At 41.9% G+C, this 23,907-nt stretch overlaps 1 protein-coding gene and 1 pseudogene across 1 annotated transcript in view; one reads left to right on the top strand and one right to left on the bottom strand.

Annotated features, from left to right (window-relative positions):
- Window positions 1–21,069, top strand: part of LOC134479066 (zinc finger protein 37-like) — a 28,577-nt gene extending 7,508 nt beyond the window's left edge. The window contains 2 exon segments of the mRNA XM_063261342.1: window positions 19,203–20,331; window positions 20,333–21,069. Of these exon segments, the coding sequence (XP_063117412.1) occupies window positions 19,203–20,331; window positions 20,333–20,744 (1,541 nt within the window). The 3' untranslated portion in view covers window positions 20,745–21,069.
- The window catches only part of Zfp37-ps1 (zinc finger protein 37, pseudogene 1), a 29,733-nt pseudogene extending 7,482 nt beyond the window's left edge, over window positions 1–22,251 (bottom strand).

Genomic DNA, 23,907 nt, shown 5'->3' with positions numbered 1-23,907 from the left:
TCTGAGGAACCTCCAGACTGATTTCCAGAATGGTTTTACCAGTCTGCAATCCCACCAACAGTGGAGGAGTGTTCCTCTTTCTCCACATCCTCGCCAGCATCTGCTGTCACCTGAGTTTTTGATCTTAGCCATTCTCACTGGTGTGAGGTGAAATCTCAGGGTTGTTTTGATTTGCATTTCCCTTATGACTAAAGATGTTGAACATTTCTTTAGGTGTTTCTCAGCCATTCGGCATTCCTCAGCTGTGAATTCTTTGTTTAGCTCTGAACCCCATTTTTAATAGGGTTATTTGTCTCCCTGCGGTCTAACTTCTTGAGTTCTTTGTATATTTTGGATATAAGGCCTCTATCTGTTGTAGGATTGGTAAAGATCTTTTCCCAATCTGTTGGTTGCCGATTTGTCCTAACCACAGTGTCCTTTGCCTTACAGAAGCTTAGCAGTTTTATGAGACCCCATTTGTTGATTCTTGATCTTAGAGCATAAGCCATTGGTGTTTTGTTCAGGAAATTTTTTCCAGTGCCGATGTGTTCCAGAAGCTTCCCTAGTTTTTCTTCTATTAGTTTGAGTGTATCAGGTTTGATGTGGAAATCCTTGATCCACTTGGACTTAAGCTTTGTACAGGGTGATAAGCATGGATCAATCTGCATTCTTCTACATGTTGACCTCCAGTTGAACCAGCACCATTGGCTGAAAATGCTATCTTTTTCCATTGGATGGTTTTGGCTCCTTTGTCAAAAATCAAGTGACCATAGGTGTGTGGGTTCATTTCTGGGTCTTCCATTCTATTCCATTGGTCTATCTGTCTGTCTCTGTACCAATACCATACAGTTTTTATCACTATTGCTCTGTAATACTGCTTGAGTTCAGGGATAGTGATTCCCCCTGAAGTCCTTTTATTGTTGAGGATAGCTTTAGCTATCCTGGGTTTTTTGTTATTCCAGATGAATTTGCAAATTGTTCTGTCTAACTCTTTGAAGAATTGGATTGGTATTTTGATGGGGATTGCATTGAATTTGTAGATCGCTTTTGGTAAAATGGCCATTTTTACTATATTGATCCTGCCAATCCATGAGCATGGGAGATCTTTCCATCTTCTGAGGTCTTCTTCAATTTCTTTCTTCAGTGTCTTGAAGTTCTTATTGTACAGATCTTTTACTTGTTTGGTTAAAGTCACACCGAGGTACTTTATATTATATGGGTCTATTATGAAGGGTGTCATTTCCCTAATTTCTTTCGGGGCTTGTTTCTCTTTTGTGTGGAGGAAGTCTACTGATTCATTTGAGTTAATTTTATACCCAGCCACTTTGCTGAAGTTGTTTATCAGCTTTAGTAGTTCTCTGGTGGAACTTTTGGGATCACTTAAATATACTATCATATCATCTGCAAATAGTGATATTTTGACTTCTTCTTTTCCGATCTGTATCCCCTTGACTTCCTTTTGTTGTATGATTGCTCGGGCTAGAACTTCAAGAACTATATTGGATAAGTAGGAGAGAGTGGGCAGCCTTGTCTAGTCCCTGATTTTAGTGGAATTGCTTCAAGTTTCTCTCCATTTAGTTTAATGTGGAAACTGGTTTGCTGTATATGGCTTTTACTATGTTTAGGTATAGGCCTTGAATTCCTATTCTTTCCAGGACTTTTATCATGAAGGGGTGTTGAATTTTGTCAAATGCTTTCTCAGCATCTAATGAAATGATCATGTGGTTTTTTTCTTTCAGTTTGTTTATATAATGGATCACGTTGATGGTTTTCCGTATATTAAACCATCCCTGCATGCCTGGGATGAAGCCTACTTGATCATGGTGGATGATTGTTTTGATCTGCTCTTGGATTCGGTTTGCCAGAATTTTATTGAGTATTTTTGCGTCGATATTCATAAGGGAAATTTGTCTGAAGTTCTCTTTCTTTGTTGGGTCATTGTGTGGTTTAGGTATAAGAGTAATTGTGGCTTCATAGAAGGAATTCGGTAGTGCTCCATCTGTTTCAATTTTGTGGAATAGTTTGGATAATATTGGTATGAGGTCTTCTATGAAGGTCTGATAGAATTCTGCACTAAACCTGTCTGGACCTGGGCTCTTTTTGGTTGGGAGACCTTTAATGACTGCTTCTATTTCCTTAGGAGTTATGGGGTTGTTTAACTGGTTTATCTGTTCCTGATTTAACTTCAGTACCTGGTATTTGTCTAGGAAATTGTCCATTTCCTGTAGGTTTTCAAGTTTTGTTGAATATAGGCTTTTACAGTAAGATCTGATGATTTTTTGAATTTCCTCTGAATCTGTAGTTATGTCTCCCTTTTCATTTCTGATTTTGTTAATTTGGACACAGTCTCTGGGTCCTCTCATTAGTCTGGTTAGGGTTTATCTATCTTGTTGATTTTCTCAAAGAACCAACTTTTGGTTCTGTTGATTCTTTCTATGGTCCTTTTTGTTTCTACTTGGTTGATTTCAGCTCTGAGTTTGATTATTTCCTGCCCTCTACTCCTCCTGGGTGTATTTGCTTCTTTTTGCTCTAGAGCTTTTAGGTGTGCTGTCAAGCTGCTGACATATGTTCTTTCCTGCTTCTTTCTGCAGGCACACAGCGCTATGAGTTTTCCTCTTAGCACAGCTTTCATTGTGTCCCATAAGTTTGGGTATGTTGTACCTTCGTTTTCATTAAATTCTAAAAAGTTTTTAATTTCTTTCTTTATTTCTTCCTTGACTAGGTTATCATTGAGTAGAGCATTGTTCAATTTCCACGTATATGTGGGCATTCTACCCTTATTGTTATTGAAGACCAGTTTCAGGCCGTGGTGGTCTGATAGCATGCATGGGATAATTTCTATCTTTCTGTACCTGTTGAGGCCCGTTTTTTGACCAACTATATGGTCAATTTTGGAGAAAGTACCATGAGGAGCTGAGAAGAAGGTATATCCTCTTGCTTTAGGATAGAATGTTCTATAAATATCCGTTAAGTCCATTTGGCTCATGACTTCTCTTAGTCTGTCTATGTCTCTGTTTAATTTCTGCTTCCATGATCTGTCCATTGATGAGAGTGGGGTGTTGAAATCTCCCACTATTATTGTGTGAGGTGCAATGTGTGTTTTGAGCTTTAGTAAGGTTTCTTTTACGTATGTAGGTGCTCTTATATTTGGGGCATAGATATTTAGGATTGAGAGTTCCTCTTGGTGGATTTTTCCTTTGATGAATGTGAAGTGTCCTTCCTTATCTTTTTTGATGACTTTTAGTTGAAAATTGATTTTATTTGATATTAGAATTGCTACTCCATCTTGCTTCTTCCGACCATTTGCTTGGAAAGTTGTTTTCCAGCCTTTCACTCTGAGGTAGTGTCTGTCTTTGTCTCTGAGGTGTGTTTCCTGTAGGCAGCAGAATGCAGGGTCCTCGTTGCGTGTCCAGTTTGTTAATCTATGTCTTTTTATTGGGGAGTTGAGGCCATTGATGTTGAGAGATATTAAGGAATAGTGATTATTGCTTCCTGTTTTATTCATAGTTGGATGTGAGGTTATGTTTGTGTGCTTTTCTTCTCTTTGTTTTGTTGCCAAGACGATTAGTTTCTTGCTTCTTCTAGGGTATAGCTTGACTCCTCATGTTGGGCTTTACCATTTATTATCCTTTGTAGTGCTGGATTTGTAGAAAGATATTGTGTAAATTTGGTTTTGTCATGGAATATCTTGGTTTCCCATCTATGTTAATTGAGAGTTTTGCAGGATACAGTGACCTGGGCTGGCATTTGTGTTCTCTTAGGGTCTGTATGACATCAGTCCAGGATCTTCTGGCTTTCATAGTTTCTGGCGAAAAGTCTGGTGTGATTCTGATAGGTCTGCCTTTATATGTTACTTGACCTTTTTCCCTTACTACTTTTATTATTCTTTCTTACTTTGTGCGTTTGGTGTTTTGAATATTATGTGACGGGAGGTGTTTCTTTCTGGTCCAATCTATTTGGAGTTCTGTAGGCTTCTTGTATGCCTATGGGTATCTCTTTTTTTAGGTTAGGGAAGTTTTCTTCTATGATTTTGTTGAAGATATTTACTGGTCCTTTGAAGTGGGAGTCTTCACTCTCTTCTATACCTATTATCCTTAGGTTTGATCTTCTCATTGAGTCCTGGATTTCCTGTATGTTTTGGACCAGTAGCTTTTTCTGCTTTACATTATCTTTGACAGTTGAGTCAATGATTTCTATGGAATCTTCTGCTCCCGAGATTCTCTCTTCCATCTCTTGTATTCTGTTGGTGAAGCTTATATCTACAGCTCCTTGTCTCTTCTTTTGGTTTTCTATATCCAGGGTTGTTTCCATGTGTTCTTTCTTGATTGCTTCTATTTCCATTTTTAATTCCTTCAACTGTTTGATTGTGTTTTCCTGGAATTCTTTCAGGGATTTTTGTGTCTCCTCTCTATGGGTTTCTACTTGTTTATTTATGTTTTCCTGGAATTCTTTCAGGCATTTTTGCGATTCCTCTCTGTAGGCTTCTACTTGTTCTCTAAGGGAGTTCATCACGTCTTTCTTGAAGTCCTCCAGCATCATGATCAAATATGATTTTGAAACTAGATCTTGCTTTTCTGGTGTGTTTGGTTATTCCATGTTTATTTTGGTGGGAGAATTGGCTCCGATGATGCCATGTAGTCTTGGTTTCTGTTGCTTGGGTTCTTGTGCTTGCCTCTCGCCATCAGATTATCTCTAGTGTTACTTTGTTCTGCTATTTCTGACAGTGGCTAGACTGTCCTATAAGCCTGGGTGTGTCAGGAGTGCTGTAGACCTGTTTTCCTGTTTTCTTTCAGCCAGTTATGGGGACAGAGTGTTCTGCTTTCGGGCGTGTAGTTTTTCCTCTGTACAGGTCTTCAGCTGTTCCTGTGGGCCTGTGCCTTGAGTTCACCAGGCAGGTCACTTACAGCAGAAAAGTTGGTCTTACCTTTGGTCCCGAGGCTCAAGTTTGCTCGCGGGGTGCTGCCCACGAGCTCTCTGCGGCGGCAGCAACCAGGAAGATATGCACCGCCCTTTCCGGGAGCTTCCGTGCACTAGGGTTCCAGATGGCGGTTGGTGTTTTCCTCTGGCATCCCAGGTGTGTGTGCAGAGTGCAGTCTCTTCTGGTTTCCCAGGCGTGTCTGCCTCTCTGAAGGTTTAGCTCTCCCTCCCACGGGATTTGGGTGCAGAGAACTGTTTATTCGGTCTGTTTCCTTCAGGTTCTGGCGGTGTCTCAGGCACAGGGGTCCTGCCACTCCTGGGCCCTCCCCTACGGGAACCCAGAGGCCTTATACAGTTTCCTCTTGGGCCAGGGATGTGGGCAGGGGTGGGCAGTGTTGGTGGTCTCTTCAGCTCTGCAGCCTCGGGAGTGCCCACCTGACCAGGCGGTGAGGTCTCTCTCCCACAGGGTTTGGGAGCAGAGAGCTGCTGCGGGCCAGGATCCCCGGGTGTGGGACTTCCAGTAAACACAGGAAGTGTCCGGTCCTAGAGGAATTTTGCCTCTGTGTGTCCTGAGTTCACCAGGCAGTTTTCTTGCAGCGGAAAAGTTGGTCTTACCTGTGGTTCCTAGGCTCAAGTTTGCTCGTGGAGTACTGCCTAAGTCCTCTCCGCGGAGGCAGCAACCGGGAAGATTTGTGCCGAACTTTCTGGGAGCCTCCGTGCACCAGGGTTCCAGATGGCGGTTGGTGTTTTCCTCTGGCATCCCAGATGTGTGTGCAGAGTGCAGTCTCTTCTGGTTTCCCAGGCGTGTCTGCCTCTCTGTAGGTTTAGCTCTCCCTCCCACGGGATTTAGGTGCAGAGAACTGTTTATCCTGTCTGTTTTCCTCAGGTTCTGGCGGTGTCTCAGGCGCAGGGGTCCTGCCACTCCTGGGCCCTCCCCTACGGGAACCCAGAGGCCTTATACAGTTTCCTCTTGGGTCAGGGATGTGGGCAGGGGTGGGTAGTGTTGGTGGTTTCCTCTGCTCTGCAGCCTCAGGAGTGTCCACCTGACCAGGCGGTGAGGTCTCTCTCCCACGGGGTTTGGGAGCAGAGAGCTGCTGCGGGCCGGGATCCACAGGTGTCTATTTTTTTTTAATTTATTTAATACTTAATACTAATTCTTTGGATTCCGGGCAAACATCCCCCTCCCCCCTCCCCTTCCTTATGGGTGTTCCCCTCCCCACACTCCCCACATTGCCACCCTCCCCACAACAGTCTAGTTCACTGGGGGTTCAGTCTTAGCAGGACCCAGGGCTTCCCCTTCCACTGGTGCTCTTACTAGGATATTCATTGCTACCTATGAGGTCAGAGTCCAGGATCAGACCATATATAGTCTTTGGGTAGTGGCTTAGTCTCTGGAAGCTCTGGTTGCTTGGCATTGTTGTTCATATGGGATCTCGAGCCCCTTCAAGCTCTTCCAGTTCTTTCTCTGATTCCTTCAACGGGGGTCCTATTATCAGTGGTTTGCTGCTGGCATTCGCCTCTGTATTTGCTGTATTCTGGCTGTGTCTCTCAGGAGCGATCTACATCCGGCTCCTGTCAGTCTGCATTTCTTTGCTTCATCCATCTTGTCTAATTGGAAGTCTGTATATGTATGGGCCACATGTGGGGCAGACTCTGAATGGGTCTTCCTTCAGTCTCTGTTTTAATCTTTGCCTCTCTCTTCCCTGCCAAGGGTATTCTTGTTCCCCTTTTAGAGAAGGAGTGAAGCATTCACATTTTGATCATCCGTCTTGAGTTTCATTTGTTCTAGGCATCTAGGGTAATTCAAGCATTTGGGCTAATAGCCACTTATCAGTGAGTGCATACCATGTATGTCTTTCTGTGATTGGGTTAGCTCACTCAGGATGATATTTTCCAGTTCCAACCATATGCCTACGAATTTCATAAAGCCATTGTTTTTGATAGCTGAGTAATATTCCATTGTGTAGATGTACCACATTTTCTGTATCCATTCCTCTGTTGAAGGGCATCTGGGTTCTTTCCAGCTTCTGGCTATTATAAATAAGGCTGTGATGAACATAGTGGAGCACGTGTCTTTTTTATATGTTGGGACATCTTTTGGGTATATGCCCAAGGGAGGTATAGCTGGATCCTCAGGCAGTTCAATGTCCAATTTTCTGAGGAACCTCCAGACTGATTTCCAGAATGGATGTACCAGTCTGCAATCCCACCAACAATGGAGGAGTGTTCCTCTTTCTCCGCATCCTCGCCAGCATCTGCTGTCACCTGAGTTTTTGATCTTAGCCATTCTCACTGGTGTGAGGTGAAATCTCAGGGTTGTTTTGATTTGCATTTCCCTTATGACTAAAGATGTTGAACATTTCTTTAGGTGTTTCTCAGCCATTCGGCATTCCTCAGCTGTGAATTCTTTGTTTAGCTCTGAACCCCATTTTTAATAGGGTTATTTGTCTCCCTGCGGTCTAACTTCTTGAGTTCTTTGTATATTTTGGATATAAGGCCTCTATCTGTTGTAGGATTGGTAAAGATCTTTTCCCAATCTGTTGGTTGCCGATTTGTCCTAACCACAGTGTCCTTTGCCTTACAGAAGCTTTGCAGTTTTATGAGATCCCATTTGTCGATTCTTGATCTTAGAGCATAAGCCATTGGTGTTTTGTTCAGGAAATTTTTTCCAGTGCCCATGTGTTCCAGATGCTTCCCTAGTTTTTCTTCTATTAGTTTGAGTGTGTCTATTTTGATGTGGAGGTCTTTGATCCACTTGGACTTAAGCTTTGTACAGGGTGATAAGCATGGATCAATCTGCATTCTTCTACATGTTGACCTCCAGTTGAACCAGCACCATTGGCTGAAAATGCTATCTTTTTTCCATTGGATGGTTTTGGCTCCTTTGTCAAAAATCAAGTGACCATAGGTGTGTGGGTTCATTTCTGGGTCTTCCATTCTATTCCATTGGTCTATCTGTCTGTCTCTGTACCAATACCATGCAGTTTTTATCACTATTGCTCTGTAATACTGCTTGAGTTCAGGGATAGTGATTCCCCCTGAAGTCCTTTTATTGTTGAGGATAGCTTTAGCTATCCTGGGTTTTTTGTTATTCCAGATGAATTTGCAAATTGTTCTGTCTAACTCTTTGAAGAATTGGATTGGTATTTTGATGGGGATTGCATTGAATTTGTAGATCGCTTTTGGTAAAATGGCCATTTTTACTATATTAATCCTGCCAATCCATGAGCATGGGAGATCTTTCCATCTTCTGAGGTCTTCTTCAATTTCTTTCTTCAGTGTCTTGAAGTTCTTATTGTACAGATCTTTTACTTGCTTGGTTAAAGTCACACCGAGGTACTTTATATTATATGGGTCTATTATGAAGGGTGTCGTTTCCCTAATTTCTTTCGGGGCTTGTTTCTCTTTTGTGTAGAGGAAGGCTACTGATTTATTTGAGTTAATTTTATACCCAGCCACTTTGCTGAAGTTGTTTATCAGCTTTAGTAGTTCTCTGGTGGAACTTTTGGGATCACTTAAACTATCATATCATCTGCAAATAATGATATTTTGACTTTTTCCTCTTTATGTTCTTTCTATATCTGTTTTTGTCTCGCCATCTCTGTAGCTCTCTCTCTCTCTCTCTCTCTCTCTCTCTCTCTCTCTCTGAGTGTGTGTGTGTATGTGTGTGTGTTTGTGTGTGTGTCTTTCTGATTCTCTGTCTCACTGTGTATGTGTTTTCCTCTTTCCATTCTTCCTGTATCTGTTTTTGTCTCCTCATGTCTGCAATGCACTCTCTCTCTTTCTCTCTCTCTCTCTCTCTCTCTCTCTCTCTCTCTCTCTCTCTCTCTCTCTGAGTGTGTGTGTCTTTCTGTTTCTCTGTCTCACTGTGTATTTTTTCCTCTTTCTGTTCTTTCTGTATCTGTTTTTGTGTCGCCATCTCTGTAGCGCTCTCTCTCTCTCCCTCTCTCTCTCTCTCTCTCTCTCTCTCTCTCTCTCTCTCTCTGAGTGTGTGTGTGTGTGTGTTTGTGGTTGTGTCTTTCTGATTCTCTGTCTCACTGTTTATGTGTTTTCCTCTTTCCATTCTTTCTGTATCTGTTTTTGTCTCCTCATCTCTGCAATGCTCTCTCTCTTCCTCTCTCTCTCTCTCTCTCTGATATGTGTGTGTGTCTTTCTGTTTCTCTGTCTCACTGTGTATGTGTTTTCCTCTTTCTGTTCTTTCTTTATCTGTTTTAGCCTCGTCATCTCCGCAGCTCTCTCTCTCTCTCCCTCTCTCTCTCTCTCTCTCTCTCTCTCTCTTTCTTTGTCTCTCTCTCTCTCTCTCAGTGTGTGTGTGTGTCTTACTGTTTCTCTGTCTCACTGTGTATGTGTTTTCCTCTTTCTGTTCTTTCTTTATCTGTTTTAGCCTCGTCATCTCCGCAGCTCTCTCTCTCTCTCCCTCCCTCTCTCTCTCTCTTTCTTTGTCTCTCTCTCTCTCTCTCTCTCTCTCTCTCTCTCAGTGTGTGTGTGTGTCTTACTATTTCTCTGTCTCACTGTGTATGTGTTTTCCTCTCTCTGTTCTTTCTGTTCCGTTTTTGTCTCAGCATCTCTGCATATCTCTCTCTCTCTCTCTCTCTCTCTCTCTCTCTCTCTCTCTCTGAGTGTGTGTGTGTTTGTGTGTGTGTGTCTCTCTTTCTGTTTCTCTGTCTCACTGTGTATGTGTATTCCTCTTTTTGGTCTTTCTGTATCTGTTTTTGCCTCGGCATCTCTGCAGCTCTCCCTCTCTCCCTCTCTCTGTCTCTCTCTCTCTCTCTCTGTGAGTTCTGAGTGTGTATGTGTGTGTGTGTGTTTCTGTTTTTCTCTCTCACTGTGTATGTGTTTTCCTCTTTCTCTTCTATCTGTATCTGTTTTTGTCTCGCCATCTCTGCAGCTCTCTCTCTCTCTCTCTCTCTCTCTCAGAGTGTGTGTGTGTGTGTGTGTGTGTGTGTGTCTTTCAGTTTCTGTGTCTCATTGTGTATGTGCTTTCCTCTTTCTGTTCTTTATCTGTTTTTGTCTCGGCATCTCTGCAGCTCGCTCTCTCTCTTTCTCTCTCTGTCTCTGTCTCTGTCTCTCTCTGTCTCTCTGTCTCTCTCTCTCTCTCTCTCTCTCTGAATGTGTCTGTGTTTCTTTCTGTTTCTCTGTCTCACTGTGTTTGTGTTTTCCTCTTTCTGTTCTTTCTGTATATATTTTTGTCTCCTCCTCTCTGCAATGCTCTCTCTTTCTCTCTCTCTCTCTCTCTCTCTCTCTCTCTCTCTCTCTCTCCTTCTCAGAGTTTGTATGTGTGTGTGTGTCTTACTGTTTCTCTGTCTCACTCTGTATGTGTTTTCCTGTTTCTGTTCTTTCAGTGTCTCTTTTTGTCTCCTCCTCTCTGCAATGCTCTCTCTCTCTCTTTGTCTCTCTCTCTCTCTTTCTCTCTGTGAGTTTTTGTGTCTTTGTGTTTGTCTTTGTTTCTCAGTTTCATTGTGTATGAGTTTTCCTCTTTCCATTCTTTCTGTATCTGTTTTTGTCTCCTCATCTCTGCAGCTCTCTCTCTCTCTCTCTCTCTCTCTCTCTCTCTCTCTCTCTCATTTCTATTATGTAGCCCTGACTGGTCTCTAACTCTGCCTCATGAATGCTGGGATTAAAGATGTCTGCCATCATAGTTTACCCCAAACCAGGATCTCCTAAATGTCCTCCATAAAAGTGAGAATTCCAGCCTCCATTCAGATGCTCTGATTTTCTCCATATAAACTGGAGTGGCTATTCACTCTTACCTATGTTTCTCTCCTTAATGATTAAAACTCTTACCTCAGGTGATTTCTCCATTCCATTTCTTTGCAGAGAGCTGGTAAGGGAGTAGGCTGAGAGTAGAAGAGTGTTTCTTTTTTTTTTTTTTTTTTTTTCGGTTTGCCAGAAAGTTATTGAGTATTTTTGCGTTGATATTCTTAAGGGAAATTGGTCTGAAGTTCTCTTTCTTTGTTGGGTCTTTGTGTGGTTTAGGTATAAGAGTAATTGTGGCTTCATAGAAGGAATTCGGTAGTGTTCCATCCGTTTCAATTTTGTGGAATAGTTTGGATAATATTGGTACGAGGTCTTCTATGAAGGTCTGATAGAATTCTGCACTAAACCCGTATGGACCTGGGCTAGAAGAGTGTTTCTAAATGTACATTTTTCAATTGGACAATGTGTAGGAAAAAAACATGAGTAAGTGTTCGGGCCATGAATCAACTTGAAATTGGCCATCACCTGTTGGCATTGTGACAGGATCAAAGGCATACAATCCATAAGACACCGGGAAAAACAGGTGGACATCCATTGTAAACCCAGACGGTAAAGCATCTCCCGAGTGAGTTGCTAGGAATTTCATGACTTTGTAAAAGCATCAAGGACGAGAGGAGAGAAGGAGAATACGAGGCAGGACGATGGAGGCTGAGATACCCAGGGAGAGCTAAACCTTCAGAGAGGCAGACAAGCCTGGGAAACCAGAAGAGACTGCTCTCTGCACACACATCTCGGACGCCAGAGGAAAACACCAAAGGCCATCTGGAACCCTGGTGCACTGAAGCTCCCAGAAGGGGCAGCACAGGTCTTCCAGGTTGCTGCCGCTGCAGAGAGCCCGTGGGCAGCACCCCTCGAGCAAACTTGAGCCTCGGGACCACAGGTAAGACCAACTTGTCTGCTGCAAGAAAGCTGCCTGGTGAAATCGGGACACACAGAGGCAGAATTCCTCTAGGACCGGGCACGTCCTGTGTTTACCGGAAGTCCCACACCTGCGGATCCCGGCCCGCAGCAGCTCTCTGCTCCCAGACCCCGTGGGAAAGAGACCTCACCGCCTGGTCAGCTGGGCATTCCTGAGGCTGGAAGAGACCACCAACACTGCCAACCCCTGCCCACATCCCTGGCCTAAGAGGAAACTGTATAAGGCCTCTGGGCTCCCGTGGGGGAGGGCCCAGAAGCGGCAGGATCCCTGCCTGAGACACCGCCGGAACCTGAAGGAAACAGACGGGATAAACAGTTCTCTGCACCTAAATCCCGTGGGAGGGAGAGCTAAACCTTCAGAGAGGCAGACAAGCCTGGGAAACCAGAAGAGACTGCTCTCTGCACACACATCTCAGACGCCAGAGGAAAACACCAAAGGCCATCTGGAACCCTGGTGCACTGAAGCTCCCAGAAGGGGAGGCACAGGTCTTCCTGGTTGCTGCCGCCGCAAAGACCCCGTGGGCAGCACCCCGCGAGCAAACTTGAGCCTCGGGACCACAGGTAAGACCAACTTGTATGCTGCAAGTGACCTGCCTGGTGAACTCAAGACACAGGCCCACAGGAACAGCTGAAGACCTGTACAGAGGAAAAACTACACGCACGAAAGCAGAACACTCTGTCCCCATAACTGGCTGAAAGAAAACAGGAAAACAGGTCTACAGCACTCCTGACACACAGGCTTATAGGACAGTCAAGCCACTGTCAGAAATAGCAGAACAAAGTAACACTAGAGATAATCTGATGGCGAGAGGCAAGCACAGGAACCCAAGCAACAGAAACCAAGACTACATGGCATCATCGGAGCCCAATTCTCCCACCAAAACAAACATGGAATGTCCAAACACACCAGAAAAGCAAGATCTAGTTTCAAAATCATATTTGATCATGATGCTGGAGGACTTCAAGAAAGATGTGAAGAACTGCCTTAGAGAAACACAGGAAAACATTAATAAACAAGTAGAAGCCTACAGAGAGGAATCGCAAAAATGCCTGAAAGAATTCCAGGAAAACATAAATAAACAAGTAGAAGCCCATAGAGAGGAGAAACAAAAATCCCTGAAAGAATATCAGGAAATCATAAATAAACAAGTAGAAGCCCATAGAGAGGAGTCACAAAAATCCCTGAAAGAATTCCAGGAAAACAAAATCAAACAGTTGAAGGAATTAAAAATGGAAATAGAAGCAATCAAGAAAGAACACATGGAAACAACCCTGGATATAGAAAACCAAAAGAAGAGACAAGGAGCTGTAGATACAAGCTTCACCAACAGAATACAAGAGATGGAAGAGAGAATCTCAGGAGCAGAAGATTCCATAGAAATCATTGACTCAACTGTCAAAGATAATGTAAAGCAGAAAAAGCTACTGGTCCAAAACATAAAGGAAATCCAGGACTCAATGAGAAGATCAAACCTAAGGATAATAGGTATAGAAGAGAGTGAAGACTCCCATCACAAAGGACCAGTAAATATCTTCAACAAAATCATAGAAGAAAACTTCCCTAACCTAAAAAAAAGAGATACCCATAGGCATACAAGAAGCCTACAGAACTCCAAATAGATTGGACCACAAAAGAAACACCTCCTGTCACATAATAGTCAAAACACCAAACGCACAAAATAAAGAAAGAATATTAAAAGCAGTAAGGGAAAAAGGTCAAGTAACATATAAAGGCAGACCTATCAGAATCACACCAGACTTTTCGCCAGAAACTATGAAGGCCAGAAGATCCTGGACTGATGTTATACAGACCCTAAGAGAACACAAATGCCAGCCCAGGTTACTGTATCCTGCAAAACTCTCAATTAACATTGATGGAGAAACCAAGATATTTCATGACAAAACCAAATTTACACAATATCTTTCTACAAATCCAGCACTACAAAGGATAATAAATGGTAAAGCCCAACATAAGGAGGCAAGCTATACCCTAGAAGAAGCAAGAAACTAATCATCTTGGCAACAAAACAAAGAGAATGAAAGCACACAAACATAACCTCACATCCAAATATGAATATAACGGGAAGCAATAATCACTATTCCTCAATATCTCTCAACATCAATGGCCTCAACTCCCCAATAAAAAGACATAGATTAACAAACTGGACACGCAACGAGGACCCTGCATTCTGCTGCCTACAGGAAACACACCTCAGAGACAAAGACAGACACTACCTCAGAGTGAAAGGCTGGAAAACAACTTTCCAAGCAAATGGTCAAAAGAAGCAAGCTGGAGTAGCCATTCTAATATCAAATAAAATCAATTTTCAACTAAAAGTCATCAAAAAAAGATAAGGAAGGACACTTCATATTCATCAAAGGAAAAATCCACCAAGAGGAACTCTCAATCCTAAATATCTATGCCCCAAATACAAGGGCACCTACATATGTAAAAGAAACCTTACTAAAGCTCAAAACACACATTGCACCTCACACAATAATAGTGGGAGATTTCAACACCCCACTCTCATCAATGGACAGATCATGGAAAAAGAAATTAAACAGAGATGTAGACAGGCTAAGAGAAGTCATGAGCCAAATGGACTTAACGGATATTTATAGAACATTCTATCCTAAAGCAAAAGGATATACCTTCTTCTCAGCTCCTCATGGTACTTTCTCCAAAATTGACCATATAATTAGTCAAAAAACAGGCCTCAACAGGTACAAAAAGATAGAAATAATCCCATGCGTGCTATCGGACCACCACGGCCTAAAACTGGTCTTCAATAACAATCAAGGAAGAATGCCCACATACACTTGGAAATTGAACAATGCTCTACTCAATGATAACCTGGTCAAGGAAGAAATAAAGAAAGAAATTAAAAACTTTTTAGAATTTAATGAAAATGAAGGTACAACAGGAGCTGGGGATTTAGCTCTGTGGTAGAGCGCTTACCTAGGAAGCGCAAGGCCCTGGGTTCGGTCCCCAGCTCCGAAAAAAAGAACCAAATTAAAAAAAAAAAAAAAAGGAGGTACAACATACCCAAACTTATGGAACACAATGAAAGCTGTGCTAAGAGGAAAATTCATAGCGCTGAGTGCCTGCAGAAAGAAACAGGAAAGAGCATATGTCAGCAGCTTGACAGCACACCTAAAAGCTCTAGAGCAAAAAGAAGCAAATACACCCAGGAGGAGTAGAAGGCAGGAAATAATCAAACTCAGAGCTGAAATCAACCAAGTAGAAACAAAAAGGACCATAGAAAGAATCAACAGAACCAAAAGTTGGTTCTTTGAGAAAATCAAAAAGATAGATAAACCCTTAGCCAGACTAACGAGAGGACACAGAGACTGTGTCCAAATTAACAAAATCAGAAATGAAAAGGGAGACATAACTACAGATTCAGAGGAAATTCAAAAAATCATCAGATCTTACTGTAAAAGCCTATATTCAACAAAACTTGAAAACCTACAGGAAATGGAAAATTTCCTAGACAAATACCAGGTACTGAAGTTAAATCAGGAACAGATAAACCAGTTAAACAACCCCATAACTCCTAAGGAAATAGAAGCAGTCACTAAAGGTCTCCCAACCAAAAAGAGCCCAGGTGCAGACGGGTTTAGTGCAGAATTCTATCAAAACTTCATAGAAGACCTCATACCAATATTATCCAAACTATTCCACAAAATTGAAACAGATGGATCACTACCGAATACCTTCTACGAAGCCACAATTACTCTTATACCTAAACCACACAAAGACACAACAAAGAAAGAGAACTTCAGACCAATTTCCCTTATGAATATCGACGCAAAAATACTCAACAAAATTCTGGCAAACCGAATCCAAGAGCACATCAAAACAATCATCCACCATGACCAAGTAGGCTTCATCCCAGGCATGCAGGGATGGTTTAATATATGGAAAACCATCAACGTGATCCATTATATAAACAAACTGAAAGAACAAAACCACATGATCATTTCATTAGACGCTGAGAAAGCATTTGACAAAATTCAACACCCCTTCATGATAAAAGTCCTGGAAAGCATAGGAATTCAAGGCCCATACCTGAACATAGTAAAAGCCATATACAGCAAACCAGTTGCTAACATTAAACTAAATGGAGAGAAACTTGAAGCAATCACACTAAAATCAGGGACTAGACAAGGCTGCCCACTCTCTCCCTACTTATTCAATATAGGTCTTGAAGTTCTAGCCAGAGCAATCAGACAACAAAAGGAGGTCAAGGGGATACAGATCGGAAAAGAAGAAGTCAAAATATCACTATTTGCAGATGATATGATAGTATATTTAAGTGATCCCAAAAGTTCCACCAGAGAACTACTAAAGCTGATAAACAACTTCAACAAAGTGGCTGGGTATAAAATTAACTCAAATAAATCAGTAGACTTCCTCTACACAAAAGAGAAACAAGCCCCGAAAGAAATTAGGGAAACGACACCCTTCATAATAGACCCAAATAATATAAAGTACCTCGGTGTGACTTTAACCAAGCAAGTAAAAGATCTGTACAATAAGAACTTCAAGACACTGAAGAAAGAAATTGAAGAAGACCTCAGAAGATGGAAAGATCTCCCATGCTCATGGATTGGCAGGATTAATATAGTAAAAATGGCCATTTTACCAAAAGCGATCTACAAATTCAATGCAATCCCCATCAAAATACCAATCCAATTCTTCAAAGAGTTAGACAGAACAATTTGCAAATTCATCTGGAATAATAAAAAACCCAGGATAGCTAAAGCTATCCTCAACAATAAAAGGACTTCAGGGGGAATCACTATCCCTGAACTCAAGCAGTATTACAGAGCAATAGTGATAAAAACTGCATGGTATTGGTACAGAGACAGATAGATAGACCAATGGAATAGAATGGAAGACCCAGAAATGAACCCACACACCTTTGGGCACTTGATTTTTGACAAAGGAGCCAAAACCATCCAATGGAAAAAAGATAGCATTTTCAGCAAATGGTGCTGGTTCAACTGGAGGTCAATATGTAGAAGAATGCAGATCGATCCATGCTTATCACCCTGTACAAAGCTTAAGTCCAAGTGGATCAAGGACCTCCACATAACCAGACACACTCAAACTAATAGAAGAAAAACTAGGGAAGCATCTGGAACACTTGGGCACTGGAAAAAATTTCCTAAGCAAAACACCAATGGCTTATGCTCTAAGATCAAGAATCGACAAATGGGATCTCATAAAACTGCAAAGCTTCTGAAGGGAAAGGACACTGTGGTTAGGACAAAATGGCAACCAACAGATTGGGAAAAGATCTTTACCAATCCTACAAGAGATAGAGGCCTTATATCCAAAATATACAAAGAACTCAAGAAGTTAGACCGCAGGGAAACAAATAACCCTATTAAAAAATGGGGTTCAGAGCTAAACAAAGAATTCACAGCTGAGGAATGCTGAATGGCTGAGAAACACCTAAAGAAATGTTCAACATCTTTAGTCATAAGGGAAATGCAAATCAAAAAAACCCTGAGATTTCACCTCACACCAGTGAGAATGGCTAAGATCAAAAACTCAGGGGACAGCAGATGCTGGCAAGGATGTGGAGAAAGAGGAACACTCCTCTATTGTTGGTGGTATTGCATACTGGTACAACCATTCTGGAAATCAGTCTGGAGGATCCTCAGAAAATTGGACATTGAACTGCCTGAGGATCCAGCTATACCTCTCTTGGGCATATACCCAAAAGATGCCCCAACATATAAAAAAGACACGTGCTCCACTATGTTCATTGCAGCCTTATTTATAATAGCCAGAAGCTGGAAAGAACCCAGATGCCCTTCAACAGAGGAATGGATACAGAAAATGTGGTACATCTACACAATGGAATATAACTCAGCTATCAAAAACAACGACTTTATGAAATTCGTAGGCAAATGGTTAGAACTGGAAAATATCATCCTGAGTGAGCTAACCCAATCACAGAAAGACATACATGGTATGCACTCATTGATAAGTGGCTATTAGCCCAAATGCTTGAATTACCCTAGATGCCTAGAACAAATGAAACTCAAGACGGATGATCAAAATGTGAATGCTTCACTCCTTCTTTAAAAGGGGAACAAGAATACCCTTGGCAGGGAAGAGAGAGGCAAAGATTAAAACAGAGACTGAAGGAACACCCATTCAGAGCCTGCCCCACATGTGGCCCATACATATACAGCCACCCAGTTAGACAAAATGGATGAAGCAAAGAAGTGCAGACCGACAGGAGCCGGATGTAGATCGCTCCTGAGAGACACAGCCAGAATACAGCAAATACATACGCGAATGCCAACAGCAAACCACTGAACTGAGAATAGGACCCCCGTTGAAGGAATCAGAGAAAGAACTGGAAGAGCTTGAAGGGGCTCGAGACCCCATATGTACAACAATGCCAAGCAACCAGAGCTTCCAGGGACTAAGCCACTACCTAAAGAGTATACATGGACTGACCCTGGACTCTGACCTCATAGGTAGCAATGAATATCCTAGTAAGAGCACCAGTAGAAGGAGAAGCCCTGGGTACTGCTAAGACTGAACCCCCAGTGAACTAGACTGTTGTGGGGAGGGCGGCAATGGGGGGAGGGTTGGGAGGGGAAACCCATAAGGAAGGGGAGGGGGGAGGGGGATGTTTGCCCGGATACCGGGAAAGGGAATAACACTCGAAATGTATATAAGAAATACTCAAGTTAATAAAAAAAAAATCTTCAAGTCTCTGAAGAAAGAAAAAAAATGAAAAAAAAAAGCATCAAGGAACTTAGAGGAACCATGGAGTCATTGGTTGTTAGTAAGAATGTCCTTGGTATGTTGCTCATGGAAGAGAAGGGAGGAGCAGCCGCCCTTCGTAGCGCCCCAGTCATCTGCTGGCTCCTCAGTTCTCCTTGGTAGTTGTGCTCTGTTTTAGTTTATTTTAGGTACCCTTAGTAAAAATAGAGGGATTTATTGAAGAGGCAAAAGTACACCTCTTACAACCCAAGGGTAGAGACTTTAGCCAGACTCCACCAGGAAAAAGAACTGGCAACTTAGAGGTCACAGGAAAGTGAAACTATGCACACTATGGTCTTGAGAACAAGTAGTCCTACATTTCTGCTTCTTTCTGTGCGTGGGTAAGGAGGATAAGTATGGCTTTTATAACACTTACATCATGGCATCCTAAATTTAATCACAGTGGGGAGACTAGTAATGCTTTGCTATGTAGCTCCGGCTGATCTCAAACTTATGAAAAGGTGTTTTAGCCTCCTTATACTGGGATAATAGGCATGTGCCACTATACCTGGCATAACCACAAATCTGTTTTTTAACTTAATGCATTGTTTGTTCAATATTCCTTGTGTGTATTTCATCTTCTACCCTAAGGTTACAAGATCCTGTTTCTAAGCAGCCAACTCTTTCAGATGTCCTTTCCCTGGTTTACTGTAGCTTTCTTTCCATTGGGTCCAAGAGGACAGAGACAGTCCTTCCTGACACTTATTTTATTATTGGGATGTTAGGGTGGTACATATTCAACCCCAACCAAGGAGGGCATCTCTTTAGGAAACTTATACAGAAGTTCAGTGGGGGTGTAGAAACTCACAAGAATCCCTCATCAATTCTATTCTAGAGGTCCAACAAGATGGTGCACAGACAGAGGGGAAGCAGAAATTCCAAAGGAAACTCACTACAGAAGTGACATTCAGGAAGAAAAGTTCAAACAGTAAGAAAAGCAGTGAGTGTACTTTGTTGGAGAAGAAAAATGTCCATTCAAAACACGATCCTTCTGAAAAAAGATTGCATAAATCCAATTTGTATGGGAAGAACTTGAATCAGAATTTAGACTTACCCAGTCAGATTAATCTCTGCGAAAGGAAACCCGATACAGCTGTCGAATATAGGAAATCACTCAGCCATTCTGCATCCGATGTGAACAGAGATGAAATTTCAACTAGAAAGAAATGTGACAAGTCACCCAACAATAAATTGTTTGGTAAAGGTGACAAAAACCAAACAGGCAAGAAATGTGAGAAAGTATGCTGTCATAGCACGTCCCATACCAAGGAAGACAAAATTCATACCGGGGAGAAACAGAAATCGCCCCGCCGTAGTCCATCTAAACCCAACAAGGCTCCAGGCTCTGGGAAACCTTATGAATGTAATCAATGTGGGAAGGTCCTCAGCCATAAACAGGGGCTCCTTGACCATCAAAGACCTCATACCGAGGAGAAACCATATGAATGTAACGAATGCTGGATAGCTTTCAGCCAAAAGTCCCACCTTGTCGTACATCAGAGAACTCACACTGGAGAAAAGCCATACGAGTGTGTCCAGTGTGGCAAAGCCCACGGTCACAAACATGCCCTCACTGACCACCTGAGAATCCATACCGGAGAAAAGCCCAACAAATGTAACGAATGTGGCAAAACCTTTAGGCACAGCTCAAACCTTATGCAACACATAAGATCTCACACGGGCGAGAAGCCGTACGAGTGTAAGGAATGTGGCAAATTCTTCAGATATAATTCATCTCTCACCGAACATGTGGGAACACACACGGGCGAAATACCCTATGAATGTAATGAATGTGGCAAAGCTTTTAAGTATGGCTCATCCCTGACTAAACACATGCGAATTCATACAGGCGAGAAGCCATTTGAATGTACTGAGTGTGGGAAGACTTTTAGCAAAAAGTCACACCTAGTTATCCATCAGAGAACTCACACGAAGGAGAAACCTTATAAATGTAAGGAATGCGGCAGCCTTTGGACATAGCTCATCTCTTACCTACCATCTGAGAACTCCCACCAGGGATTGCCCCTTTGAATGTAATCGATGTGGTAAGGCCTTTAGGCAAATTGAGGGTCTTACTCAACACCAGAGAGTTCATACAGGAGAGAAACCCTATGAGTGTGTAGAATATGGAAAAGCCTTAAGTCAGAAGTCACACCTCATTGTACATCAGAGAACTCATACAGGGGAGAAGCCCTTTGAATGTTATGAGTGCGGAAAAGCCTTCAGTGCAAAATCACAACTTGTTATTCATCAGAGATCCCACACTGGAGAGAAACCCTATGAGTGTGTTGAATGTGGTAAAGCCTTCAAACAAAATGCTTCTCTTACCAAACATATGAAAACTCACTCGGAAGAGCAATCTCAGGAGGAAGATTAATGTGGGAACTCTGACAGCTGACTTGTTTGGTATTGTTTAACCTTCAAGATGGTCTCAGTTTGATGATGTTAGAGTCTTTTTTTAAGAGTATGAATCTTTACATGAGATCATTAGATGGTAATAAAGTTTAAACTTCATCCTAAACCTTTCCAGGAAATACTGTGTTTTTACACTTGTTACAAATTGTCTCCATATTTAGATTAAAATAGGAAACTCTTAAAATTGTGAACAAGGAGATGAGGAGATAGCGTAATCAGTAAAAGCTTGTTAAGCGGTATAGAGATCTGAATCCCATCCCTAGGACCCACGTCAAAATCTAGATGTGCTGCTGTGCTCTTGCAACCTCATAATTGGGAAAGTTGAGACAGGAGAATCCCTGAGACTACCTGGACAACCAGACTTGCTTAATTTACAAGCCATAGGTCAGAGGAAAAACCTTTTAAAGACAGGGTACAGTGCTCCTGAGAAACGGTACTCGTGTTCACACACACACACACACACACACACACACACACACACAAACACACACACACACACACACACACACACATGTTTATTAGGGCAACAAACGATAAAAAAATAATTCATGAACTTTTTAGGCGTGTGCTTAGCCACCACAATTAGTATTTAATTTGCATTTATGCTTACTGCATACTAGGGCCTGTGTAAAATACAGATGAGGGTCCCCTCTGGTAACGTAAGCTTTCTTTGTTAATGTCTTTGTTAGCTTCTGAATTAATAGAAAACTTTGGGGAGTTGTTTTGTTTTGTTTTGTTTGAGACAGAATCTTACCAGCCTAGAACTTGTTATGTAGACCAGGCTGACCTTGAACTTGTTATGTAGACCAGGCTGGCCTTGAATTCACAGAGATATGCCTGTTTCTGCCTCCCAAGTGCTAGAATTAAGGACTTCAATAGAAAACTTTGAGGGGTTTTGTCTAAATATTGTTAATAAGTGTTGAATAAAAATGTGGAAAACAGCTGGGAATGTGTTGTAGTGAATGGTACTTGTTATATCGTTTAAGTACAGAAATCAGATTGTTGAACAGTGTATATAGTATGTACTCACTGTGGACAAAGACTGTGTATGTGTGTCTGTCTTTTTATGCCTCTGTGTACATAAATATGCATTTATACCTATATATTTGTATATGAATAGACTTGGATTTTTAACCTATAAAAAAATAGGGGCTACCACTTAACACAGGAGTGCAGCATGGATGTCTCACATTTTTATCATGTACATGAGACTTATTCAAATATATATCACATTAAAATACTTTTATATGTACAAATTAACACAGTTTAAAAATACAGCCGAGTCTATTCCACAGTGTTATTTGACAAAGTGACCTGAGATTTCTATACTCATTTATGAACGAGTTTGAAGTATGGCATTAAACCTCGATATTCATGAAGAGTTTCCTATAGAACACATATTTTGTTAACATGACTCATAACTGTAACTACTTTATTTCTCTTGTATCCTATTAAAAACTAAGGATAGATTCTTGTTGCAGATGAGTTTTTATTTCATATTCAGAATGCTAATTCACAAGTGTCTTAGCGGAAGATTTCAGCTGTATTGCGACAAATGCCTCCACACCCTGTTCTTACCCAGTAGCAGATACCGCTGCTCACTCAGCTTCTCACAGAGTCTGCTTCAGAATGCTTGTCAGGGAAGCATTCCAGAAAGTTCTGTACAGCAGCATGATTCTGTTTTCAAGAGACCTGTGTGCCATTGCAAACTATTAGCTAGGTTCTATTGCTGATAAGACACCATGACTAAAAGCAAAAGGTTCATTTCATCTTGTAGCTTAGAGCTCACCATCCAGGGAATTCAGGGCAGGAACCTAGAGGTAAGAGGCCATAGAGGAGTACTGCTTACTGGCTTGCTTCTCATAGCATGCTCCTCCTGCTTTCTTGTACATTAGGACTGTCAGCCCAGGGTGGCCTCTCCAACAGTGAGCTGGGCAGCGTTCTCAAGTCAACCGTCAAACAAGAAAGTGCACCACAGGCTTTCCCACGTACCCTTCTAGCAGGAGCATTTTCTCAGTTGACATCCCCCTCACACGTCATAATCCCAACTCAGGAAACTGGTTTAAGATGATGTCTCTGAAGCAAGCTTACAAAATATACTCTTGGGCTGGAGATGGCTTAGTCATTAAAGGATAATCTCACAACCAGAGGAATAAACGTTCAGTTCCCAGCACCCACAGCAGTCTCTCCAGTCAAAACAAAGTGAAACAAAACAAAACAAAAACGGGTCCATCTCACCCCCTTCCCTGAAAAGAAAATATTTGATTGTCTGTAACCTTTTATATTCTGACAGCATATTCATTAAATCCCATCTCAAAACACCATGGCCCAGTCGTTAGAACTTGTCTAGTCCTGTTCCATCCCCCTCAGGATTTTATCTACAAGGCAGTGTAGCACAATAGTAGGCCCCAAACATAGGTGATTAAATACTTCATTCTGGTTCTTCCCAACGTCCTCATTTCAGAGAACAATGAGCATAAATATGGGCAAAGTCTGTGTGTTCACATGTGCATGCTTGTAATGGGGGATTATTGATTACCATAGGAATATTGTGCTTTTATATTCAAATAATTGCTCTTTAGTGAAGAAAGTGCAATACGAGATCCATTGGCATTGGTAATTTCTCTCCAAGTGGAAGTCCGGCACTGTACACAGAGCGGCAGAAAGCCTGCATCTTTTTTTTTTTTTATGTATGTGAGTACACTGTAGCTGTCTTCAGACACCAGAAGACGGCATTGGATTCCATTACAGATGGTTGTGAGCCACGATGTGGTTGCTGGGAATTGAACTCAGGATCTCTGGAAGGACAGTCAGTGCTCTTAACCGCTGAGCCATCTCTCCAACCCCAAGCCTGCATCTTTTTAGAAGGGTATCCTGAATGGTAGACATTAGTGCTTCGAGTCATTTTGTGTAGTAAAAATAAATTCTCTCTTAGGTGAATGAAAAAAAAAAGTAAGAGAACTAGATGTCAGGGCTGAGGGTGGTTCAGTAGACACTGAAGTGTAAGGATAAGGACCAGCAACTACATAGAAGGAAGGCCAGGCATGCACGGGTTGCACCAAATCCAGGTCAAGCATCAGAGAACTCCAGATTTCTCCCCACTATATCTAATTGTCAGAATTTAA

Source organism: Rattus norvegicus, chromosome 5 (genome assembly GCF_036323735.1).
Source record: "Rattus norvegicus strain BN/NHsdMcwi chromosome 5, GRCr8, whole genome shotgun sequence".
Taxonomy (NCBI): domain Eukaryota; kingdom Metazoa; phylum Chordata; class Mammalia; order Rodentia; family Muridae; genus Rattus; species Rattus norvegicus.
This window is presented reverse-complemented; position numbering and strand designations above follow the sequence as displayed.